General features: G+C 31.2%; 1 protein-coding gene and 1 long non-coding RNA gene across 3 annotated transcripts in view; one reads left to right on the top strand and one right to left on the bottom strand.

The window, feature by feature from the left end:
* On the bottom strand, nucleotides 2,898–7,793 carry LOC109343282 (NAD(P)H dehydrogenase (quinone) FQR1). Of its 2 annotated transcripts, XM_019581507.1 has the most exons (5): nucleotides 7,666–7,793; nucleotides 4,558–4,651; nucleotides 3,545–3,807; nucleotides 3,183–3,453; nucleotides 2,898–3,141 (listed from the first exon to the last, which is right to left on the bottom strand). In XM_019581507.1, exons 1-4 carry the CDS (start codon nucleotides 7,686–7,688, stop codon nucleotides 3,222–3,224), a joined length of 612 nt encoding a protein of 203 aa, XP_019437052.1. In that variant the 5' UTR covers nucleotides 7,689–7,793; the 3' UTR covers nucleotides 2,898–3,141; nucleotides 3,183–3,221. The 2 variants fall into 2 exon arrangements, with proteins under 2 accessions (XP_019437052.1, XP_019437051.1); XM_019581506.1 differs by having other exon boundaries at nucleotides 2,898–3,453.
* Nucleotides 3,820–11,417, top strand: part of LOC109343283 — a 17,912-nt gene continuing 10,314 nt past the window's right edge. The window contains exon 1 of the long non-coding RNA XR_002107187.1: nucleotides 3,820–4,141. This is a non-coding gene — a long non-coding RNA (uncharacterized LOC109343283). The remainder of the gene's footprint in view (nucleotides 4,142–11,417) is intronic.

Genomic DNA, 11,417 nt, shown 5'->3' on the forward strand with positions numbered 1-11,417 from the left:
CAAAGTGTATCAGCCAATCTCTATGACTTGTCATGAGGTTGGAGCACCCTGAGTCCAAGTACCAGGTCTCTGCATCATTGGTTTCTTCATCTCTATTCTTCATCATCAGAATTATGCTCACATAATCTTTTGATCTGACCCTTTTGCCATGTTAGCCTCATCATCTTGTCTTTCACTGACCAAAGTTTGTCTTGGGGCTTGACATTCTTTAGAGAAATGTCCAAATCTGCCACAGTTGAAGCACTTGAGTTTCTTTTTGTCCAACTTTCTTTTGTGTTAATTGAACCCTTGTACCCTCATCTCCTGGAAGATTCAGGTATAAGAGTTACATCTCCATTACTCACTTTACTTTCTCTGCCCCGACTCCTACCTCTGAGTTCTCCTCCTCTAGAAGATGTTCCTCTTCACCTGAAGATGTGTGCTTGGAGAGCTTGATTTGTTAATTTCCCTTTTGAACGCTCAAACATCCTCTACTCATGAGCTTCGAGTGACCATTGGAGTTCTCTAACCTTCAAATTCTCCAATTTCCTTGACTCCTTGATAGCTACCACTATGTGATCAAATTTTGGAATCAGAGCGCACAATACCTTCTCCACTATAGTGAGATTAATAACCTTCTCACCACATGACTTCATAGCATTTGTCAAGGTTGTGATTCTGTTGAAGAATTCAACAATCCTCTCAATATCCTCCATCTACATCAATTCAAATTGTCTTCTCATCATTTGAAGTCGTACTTTCTTCAATTGATCAACAACTTTGTTCCCATTTTCCAAGATTTTCCAAGCTTGGGTTGAGGTTTCTGCTCCAGCTATCTTTTCGAAGTGAACATTATTCGCACATTGATGAATCAAGCATAATGCCTTACAATCATTCTTCACATCCTCCTTGTGCCTTGATCTTTGTTCATCTGTGGCATTCTCTTCCAATGGTGTAACTCCATTCACCATGATTTCAAGAATCTCTTGGTACCCGAATATGATCTTCATTTGTGCATACCACCGTGGCTAGTTCTTGCCGTCAAGGATTGGGAGATTTGTTTGAAAGATGTTTTGTCCCATCCTTGTGTTCTTGATTTCCCAGAGAGCCGTATAGCTCTTAATACTAGATGTTGCAGCAAAAACAGAATAAGAGAGAGAGAAATGAAGATTGAGAGTTTGTTTTGTATAATACTTCTATGTATTTCACTTGCATTGAAATGAGATTCAGTTTGGTTATATAGCAACAACCAACCATATGCCAAAAACAGAAAACAAAATCAGTTTCTAACTAACTATCTTTCCATAAATGGAACCTCTATTTAACTACCAAACTACCTTTAACAAACTACTTTATAGAAATAGAAATATTACTTAACATTCGTTGAGTGCTACTTGTCGTCAAACATGCTAGCTTGTTTAGTAATCTGATTAAGACACTTTTCATAAGGGCCTCCATAGATGTTTGTAGCAAGTCTTGGTGTTCTGTCCGATTCTGGTGCGTAGAAGCCATTTTTTCTATAACCACTAGGTTAGAAGTGTCCTCGATTGTGGAATGAATGGATGAAGAAGGAGAAATAGGTTTAGGAGGCACGATAATATCAATGAAAGCACCAATATTAAAGTTGTAGAACTCTTACAAAGTAGGAAATAATGAATTTATAAGAATATATAATAATAGAAAAGATTGTAACTTTTTTCATACCATCAACAGAACAATATAATATACATCTAGAATTGTAAGGATTTGGCCAACTAACTTTAAGCCCACTTGATTTAAAGCAGTAAACTTTTAAATAAAATAACAATATTGTTATCATCCATTACATAATATAAATTTTAAATTTAATGGTAATTCTCTTCGGCCTATATGTATTATAGAGATTGTAATAGGGCCCGAATGGTCCAACAGTGTATAATAAGGTTGTTAGTACCATTAATAATTTAGGTTAAACCCATGGGACCCTTTTGTACTTATTCGACGGGCATGACATGAAAAATCTTTTCATCCATCTATAAATGTTCGCCCAACATACCCCTTTCGCCTATGGGTTTTTCAAATGGACAACACAAGTGGCTTGCATGCCTGGCAATGCCCCTTTTACCCTTACTTACCACATTTTCCTTTAATTTGTTCTTCAACTTCAATGAGAGTGAATCTTATGAGATAAATTATCTCATTATTCCCAAGGATAACACATGATGTGCTCATATGTGAGTTGAATAAGTTTATGGAACAAATAGGTAGGAGTTTTTTGATTTGTGATCAAACAATTTTGCCACCACTTATTTTTTGTTTATCATCTTGCATCAACGACAATCACAAACATGACATATTAGTAAATATATTAGAATATCTACTTGTATCAGTACTTACTCCATAACTTCATATATTAGATGAACTTATATTTGTAGTTATTAAGTGGCAGGTATTTAGTTTGTCATTGGACATAAAGGATATCAATGTTAAGTTATTTGAGTTTGTGCATTATTATGTTCTTTTTTATTTTTTATTTTTAATGCAATGTTATATGTAACTTTAAAAATATGATAGTTATATAAGATTGTAATTTGTATGTAATTTATATATATTTTTATATTATTATTTTTTAAATTTATATAGGGTGACCCATAAGTAAACTATCTAAATTTAGACGGACATTGCATGAACACGGACAGACCGTAATTGCCGATAGAGGATGAACAATATGGCTGGGATGATGGATAGTGATGGTTGTGCTTCCACCAGAGATACATCTAACGGGAACATCGAAAGAAAACTTTATTTTAGTTTCTCATTTCTTTAATATATAGCATAACCACATATATGATGTTCAAAGTTATGCCTTATGCTAACATATAATGGGCCCCCGATGTTAAGATCCAAACAAATTGGAAAATAAAAATACTGGGCAGTAATAAAGTTTATACTGGGCACTGCAATGAGTATAGATATACTTATTGGCTTCAAATTCATTAAAGGGGAATATAAAAAATAGTAGCAAGATTTTTCTCAGCCTAATACAAAAGGAAAAGACAAAGTTTCATCTTCAATAAATAGCAACAACCATTAATGGAATTAAACACACATATAAAGCATTTCAGTTTTGGAAAAAAGAAAAAGAAAAACAAGATTATTGGCTGCAAAAGCACAGAAAAATAGAACTCAACATATTGCAAGGGGAAAATGGGCAATAATTTCAAGCAATACTTTGGTATTTTTGTATCTCTATTGAAGCAACACTATGCAGCTTCCTTGAGCTTCTTTGTGATGGTGGCAATATACTTCCCTTGGTGGAATGCTTGCTGCAGCTCAAGCTCAGTTGGCTGTCTTGACCCATCACCAGCATAAGTTCCGGCACCATATGGACTTCCACCCTTCACTTGCTCCATCTCAAACATGCCAGCACCGAACGTATATCCGATCGGAACAAATATCATTCCGTGATGAACCAATTGAGTAATTGCAGTAAGCCTGTCATGGATTCCACAAGTTTCAAAAGATTAGTATTTGATCAATCTTAGGAATTGAGTAAGAAACCAGACACCGAGATGGAGGCTCTTACGCTGTCGTCTCTTGTCCACCACCTTGGGAGCCCGTGCTGTAAAAGATTCCAGCAGGCTTGCCTGCAAGTTGTTGTGTTCTCCATAGTCCTCCAGTAGCATCAAGAAATGCTTTGAACTGAGCAGACATCATTCCGAATCTTGTTGGGAAGCCAAAAACAAAGCCATCTGCCTCGGAGAGCTCATTCGGGGTGATGACTGGTACATCACTTTTGGGAGGTGCACTCATCTTACCAAGCACTTCATTTGGCAGTGTTTCAGGTACCTATTCAAAGGTTCAATATAGTCAGCAAGTAAGCTCTGTCAATATAGTCAGCAAGTAAGCTCTGTCCTTTTAAATAATGAAATTGTTTACAACCACTAATGAAAAATTAATTCATACATCCCTTCTCCAATTTAGCAATGAAGAATTTGGTAAATAAAGTGTTATTTCCACTAAAGAATGTAACAAATTTGATCACACAATAAATGTTGTGAAAAGACTAGGAGTCCTGATCCTCCTGCTATTATAGAAATTATCGGAAGCTTTAAAAGAACATTGGGGCCATAAAAATGGCAAGTAATTAAGAGAATTAAATGATTTGAAAAGCTTTGTCAATGTGTCGTTCGATCCATATAACCGACCCTACCTAGTGGACTAAAGACTTGATTGTTGTTGTATGATATGAAAAGCTCATCGGAAACACAAGCATGATAAAAAGAACGAAAATAGCCAACAAAATGTTTAAAACCAAATGGCAGAAACAATGATATTGAGTTAAAACCCAATTATCCACCTTAGCAAACAGTGCAGTGGTAATACTCTTGTGCAAGAAAATTTTGTTTTTTATAATGCACTTTTATCTTCTCTACAGAGGAATGAGCCTTGTCTCTGGAATTCATGTTACTCATAGTTTGCAATTTATGCTAAGACAATGGAACGGAATGCACAATAAATATGAAACATGAAATATAAATACATTCCTGACATAGTTTAGGTGTTAGGAAATGTGAAACAGTATATATAAATACATGCCTGCCATAGTTTAGCCTCAACACCTTCTACAGAAGCAGCACCTTTGTTTATTTCTTCTGCCAGTTTTTCTACATGCCCATACATGGAGTAGTATCTGTCAAAGCAGTGTGAAAGTTATATATTGCAATTAAAGCTTTATAGAAACATGTTCACTTTAGTGATAAAATATAGGAAAATTAAGCAACATTCTTCAGAACAATTAAAAAGAAAGAGGAAATGCAAACCAATATAACGAACAGAAAATAGCTTGAACACAAAAGGTAATGAATAAACAGTAGGATTGTAGTACACAAAAAAACACTGCTACTACCACTACCAAGCCTTAGTCCAGATAGGTGGAACCGACTGCATAGATCGAATGACGAAATATGTTTTATCATAAATCATATATTTTTTATGACGTCATAATGCCTATGTGTGCTTCATGTTATATAATCAGTCCTAAGCCTGAATTAAAGTTGAATGTTATGTTAGACAATTGTCAGACAACATAAAACTTTGTTGAATCTCTATGATATGTAGAACGATGTGGAAAAAAACTACACAAAAAATTAAATATCTAATGAAAAATATTATGATTGAAATATTTGCTAACCATTTTAGATGGATCATATCCATGATAAAGTGATGAGTCGTCAATATCTAAACACCTAATTTCTAAATGACTTGTATCAATTTCAGATTTCTTGTTTTGACCAATAACCAAATACTTGAATTATCCCTTTCTTTATATTGGAGTTCTGTTTGACTTTCAGAAAGGCTAGCTATTTTGTGACAGTTTAATAAACTAACTACAACAAATTTAAAGATAAACAGCTAAACAAATATAGACAAAGACGATAAGGCCTTCCACATATACATCATTGCTGGACGAAAAGGCAGGATCACAAGTCAGACATCAGAACCATTATATCATGGGGCAAAGACTAGAAGAGGGATTCTGTTCCTCTAAATGATAGAACTCAAGAAAAGACAATTATGATCCTTGTTCAACATTGAAAACATCAGAAAACCATGATGCAACAACATCAAAAACCTATTAGTCATTAAGCAGTTTTCGATCTCTATTTCTAACTTCTAAGAGCAATAAAATAAACATTATACTTGCAAGCAATAGGGGAGTAGAGCATTGATACAATGATAAGGTTGTTTGTCTTGTGACCTAGAGGCTATGGGTACAAATCATGGAAACAAACTCTCCACTTGCGAGTATAAGGCTGCATAGATCTACCATTCCTATATCTCACTAGGTAGTAGCCTCATGTACTGTGCCACACTTTTTTATGTTTAAAACCAAACATAAAGACTTCATATTTTCTTTTACTACTGCATCCATTCTAAATTGAGAGTCAAATTATCTAGTTGGCATCAATAAACATGTTATAACTTAAGAAGTAAAAAGTATATCTAGATCAATGTACTCTAGAAGTCCTTTTCCCTTTTGATAACAATTATAACAGTGAGGGAATATTGAGTAAAGTCAATATTATAGACAAATTGCAGAGATTTTCCAAAGAAACATTTCCTCTCATTATTTTCTAAGGAAAGTAGCAACCATATAGGTAACAAAAGAGGCAAAAACACATCCAATAGTGTTGAAAGGAGGCATTGATGGACTTCTATAGATATTATTATAAGGATCTCTGTTTTGCTGTAGATATTATGCATACATGCACAAAGCCACAAACATATGTATGTCTTTCGATAAATAACTTGTTATAGTATAAAGTGACAGTTTTAGCATCCCATTAACTACAGTTTTAAACTTTTAATATAGCGATTAGAGATCTATAGAGCCATACTGAACAAATACTCATTTCACTTTTTCACTTAATGATCATCCGTTGCCTACAAATGAAAGAGCAAAGTTTGACACCTCCTCTGCATATATAATTTTTACCACATATATTACAACTGTGCAAATAGAATCTTGTCTTATGTGATAAATATTGGCTATTGCAAGATAAAGGATGAACCATGCTATTGCAAGATAAAGGATGAACCATGCTATGAAGCAAAGATACGGATACGTGTATCAGATACGATACGTATCCGATACATCAACACGTATTTTTTCTAAAATATAGGATATGATATGTTCAAGGATACGCGTATAAAATAATAAAAAACGTATAAAATATGATAAAATTATAAGTGTAAATCAAAATATCCAAAGTAAAATAAATTGTGGATCAAAGAATACCGGCCATCGGAGGGTCAATGCGGTGTGACGGTATGTTGGTATGAGTCTTTTGTGGCCTTTAAATAAGTTGGTGGTTATAGAAAACGAATTTATCTTATCCTATTTTATTAAAAACAAATTTATATATTCTATATTTTATTCGAAACGAATCTGATACGTGTCTTGATATTTATTTATTTTATTTTATTTTTTTAATTTTTGGATACTCTACGGATACGTGTCGGACACCGACACATGAGGGTGTTTGACGAATCCTTGCTTCAGAGAACCCATGATTAGAATATGTTGGCTCCATACTAATCTAATTGTAGTATAGCTGTATAGGAAATGCTGAACTGCTATCAATCATGGAATTAGGATGTATGCACTAATGATGTACAAGTTGTATACATTGTTACTGCATCATCCACCAATTTTCACACTAAAAGTGAATAAATATTACACTCTTAACAAAAACCCATTAAATAAAATGATTCTGATTACAACCAAAGGTAATGCATAACAATTCAAAAGTAGAAGAACTTGTAAAAGGGATTCTCAATCGTCAGCACCATTCTTCAGACTTACTACCCATTGAACAAAAAAAGAATCAGGTGCATCTTCCCCCAATGGTTATCAAACTAATATTCCAATACAGAGCACAAAGGAAAAAGGACAGATCCGTGATAATCATCAAAGAATTTTCAAAACATTTGAAATTTAGCAACCCTTTGAAAAAGTTAAGGAAACCCAGTAAACAAAATTTCACCTTGATCAGCATGAATGGAAAAACACGGGACTAGAAAGGAAAAAGAAAGAGAGAAAAAAAGCATCACTAACGACAAATCAGAGATAACAGAGAACATAAACAAAGTTTAAGGAAAAATATCATGGTTACATAAAGTTTAAGGGAAAATGAGACATACACAATATAAACTTTGACAGCCATTGATGATGTCTTGCAAAGTCTCTGCGTTTATCTGGGTGATTTTGTTACCAAAGTGAAGAAGCTGAGGATAGTGAAATTGTAGAGCACAATGCATATATATAGATATTGAGAAAGTGTATGTGCTTTCCTATCAAATAATCCAGAAAACATAAAATAAAATAACTACCGATGATAAGTATTTTATATTCATTATTTTAACTTTTATAACTTCTAATTTTATTAATAACTAATATAAATTTCCAAATATTACTCTATTATTTTCACTTTATATTAATATATTATTAATCTTCTATACACTTTCTTATTTATATTTTTATTCTTTATTGAATTCATATATTACATTTTTTATATTTAAACTATTTTTTTATAACATGAAGCTTATACATTATATATTAGAAAAATACGAATATGAGTTGATCAATCCAGAATGCGGGTCAATCGGTACAGAGTGCTGGTCGACAAGGTAGTAATAATAATGATAACAATAAATATAAATAAAAAGTGTATCATAAATAGTGTAAAAGTTTTATATATTATTAATGTATTATTCATCACTTATATTTAATCATTATTAATTTCTTCTAAAAATCAATTAGGATTGATCGATTGATTATGTATAAATCTTTAGAGTAATAATATAATAATAATTTTTAATTAGTGGCTAATTGTTTAGTTTTGCTATTTCTTTTTATTAATGATGAAAATGATAGGGTGATGTCACGCTTATCATCATCATCATGTCATGTCTTTCATGAACTAAATGCACTTGCTCTCCTGTATAAGCTGTCATTTTCTGGAAGCTTCAATTACATAATTTACTTGTTATAATTAAGATTAATAATATATTCTTCAACTAATCTTCTTATCCACATGAAATTGGTACATCTAACTTATAAAAACTTATAAACCAATTATCAAAAAATAATGTGTTACTTTATGACATATATCATTTTCTTGTAGATACAAGGATTAGTAAGATAATATATTATTTTCCTATTATTAAATCAATCCTAAGTGGTTACCCTTCAGCACATTTTTTATTTATTTAGGTGTCCTTCGTAAATATTGTCTGCGGCAGTCTGGTAGTCGGCTACAGTTAATGAATCAAAAATAAAGTCAACCTTATAAATATACAAATATTAAACCTACTCTATTAAATATGATATTTTCGAAGATAAACTTTGCAGTGTTATTAAAGACTACTCGACACAAATAAATGGTAATTATTAGTTTGTAACTTGTAGATGTAGCTATGAAGCTAAATAGAAGTTTATATGTGGGTAAGTAGCTTATTAAACTATGGGGAGAGATCTGCTTACTTTAAGAGTAAATTTTGAAAATACTTAATTAAATTGCTTCTTAGTTGGGATTGGTTAGTTATTTATTAATATATTTTGTAGTTCAATTTATGAATGAAATGATATGATTTTTGTGAATTATTCTTGCTATACTTTTAATACTTACTTTGTATTTGATGAAATGCTTAGTCTCAGTTAGGAAATGAATTTTGTGAAGAAATTTCGGTTCAATAGTTCAAAGCAAGTAATTTATTATTTATGCATAAAGATGGACATAGTTGCATATTAAATTGTCACAAGGGATGACTTTGCTTATATGATTGCTAGACATAAATTCATATTTGTGTTGAAAACTCTCAAACTTGATAGTGTGTTGTTAGATATAGAGACATACTTGATGGCTCATAAATCATAATTTCATCAATTTAGTTACTAGACATAGATCTAATTTTGTAAAGTGTTATTATAGAACAAGACGTTGGCGGCTAATACAATTGAGGGTTTGCATTAATCCCAACTCATTTGTATAGTTACTAGACATAGAAGTATGAATGTAGGTCATAATCATTAATCTTGTGTTTAAGGTTTAGAATTTATTTTATCAATTGTTAAGTAGACTAAAACATTAGTTCTTAGTGTATTTGAGGTCAAAGTCAAATGTTGTGGAAATTGACTTGTGCTTTATTGCTTGATTGTTTATCAATTTACTATTATGAATAGTGAATCAATCCCACAACTGAATTCCAACACTTTTATTATTCAAATTTTTCCCAAAATCAACCAACAAATTGAAAAACCTTTTGAATATGATAATCTTTTACCCTTTTTATTTGTTTGCGACACCTTAGATAATATTTCTTACACCTAATTGCTTGATAGCATTAGGCTATAATCTTTTCCCGAGCATGGTACTTTATGCACTATATGTAACCTAGGTACAATGATTTATTGTTCCTAATTCTCTCCCAAACCAATCAAAATATGTTATATTAATTAAAAAATTAAATGTTTATAACTTTTTTATTATACGTTTATTTCTTTATTTTTATGGGTATGCATATTATGGATTTCAATGTTTATGAGTGTGAGATATTAGAAACATAGAGATCCTTACATTGATCACAAATAACTCAATTAAATACCATAGAAAGATTCAACATTAATGTATCTCTTTATTTTCACATTTTTCAATTTTTAAGTGAATAAGAATATTTGCAACCGAATATGACATTTTTCACGAAATAAGACGTGATCATGAGTTGTGATTGGGTCCCACAGTATGATTTGTGATGAAAAAATGACGAGAATTGGAATTGATATGTATTTAAGATATAAAATTGCAGTAGTTTATTGAATAGGATTGATTACGTTTGACTTTTTCTATATTATTATGATTATTATCTGGTGTTTGGGCTTGACTTGACAAGGGGATTAGATGACGTACCACACGCTGCATGCTGACCGAGATTTATCTTTTAGAGCATTGTAATATCTTCTATTAAATATTCTACTAAATTCTTTTACTAATTCTCTTGTTCACAAAAAAATGACATATGTTACTTATAATCCAATTATTAATAATTAAATATCTTATTATAACATATATCATCATCTTGTAGATATAAAAATTAGTAGAAAAATATAGTAGAAAGATATATCATTTTCCTTATATTTTATTTTAACAAATTCAATGCAATTACATATGTGACATTGACCCAAAACAAATGAAGGACGATTGTTAATATTTAAATATTCACGATGCAAAAGATTCATACATAATAAATATTTATTATTTATTTATATTATTTTTAATTTTAAGTTAATAATAATTAAATATGAGTAATGAGTAATATAGTAATAATATAAAAACTCTTATACATTTCGTACATATTTTTTCTTCTTCTCTTTCTTAATAGATAAAACTATTATTAATAAAGTTTAAAATGTATGCACTGACAGTGTAAGCCTTTTTATACTGTCAGTACATCATCTACTATTGATTTGTAATACTTTTGTTTTAAAGTCAATGATGGTTAACATGTCAATGGTGGAAATTTACTGACAATATAAAAATATTTATACTGTCAATGTATGCATATTAAATTCTTATTAATATTGTGTCCCATGGTTGAATAGATCAAAATATTAGTAGAGTGGTTTTATATGGTTAATTAATTAAATAAAATTGATGACATTAAACAAACATATACAGAGAAGAGGAATCTGTTTATACTCAAGTTAAGTTATACTAGTTACATTTAATCTCAGTCATCCGTTTTCTTAAATCTAACGGATCATAAGGGTCAATGAAATAAATGATGAGAGAAAAAAAAAGTCTTAAATAACTTTTAAGTAACTCATTTGGTCCGTTAGATTTAAGAAAATTGATGACTGAGATTAATTATGACTTAACTTGGATGTGAATGGATCA

The sequence above is a fragment of the Lupinus angustifolius genome, chromosome LG03, assembly GCF_001865875.1.
Source record: "Lupinus angustifolius cultivar Tanjil chromosome LG03, LupAngTanjil_v1.0, whole genome shotgun sequence".
Lineage (NCBI taxonomy): Eukaryota > Viridiplantae > Streptophyta > Magnoliopsida > Fabales > Fabaceae > Lupinus > Lupinus angustifolius.

What these genes read in the sequence shown, in the direction of transcription:
- LOC109343282 (XM_019581507.1), bottom strand. Translation starts at nt 7,688, where the DNA reads ATGGCTGTCAAAGTTTATATTGT. An exon ending in GCTGTCAAAGTTTATATTGT is followed by an intron (nt 4,652 to 7,665) that starts GTATGTCTCATT and finishes CTGCTTTGACAG; the next exon opens with ATACTACTCCATGTATGGGC. An exon ending in TTGAGGCTAAACTATGGCAG is followed by an intron (nt 3,808 to 4,557) that starts GCATGTATTTAT and finishes ACCTTTGAATAG; the next exon opens with GTACCTGAAACACTGCCAAA.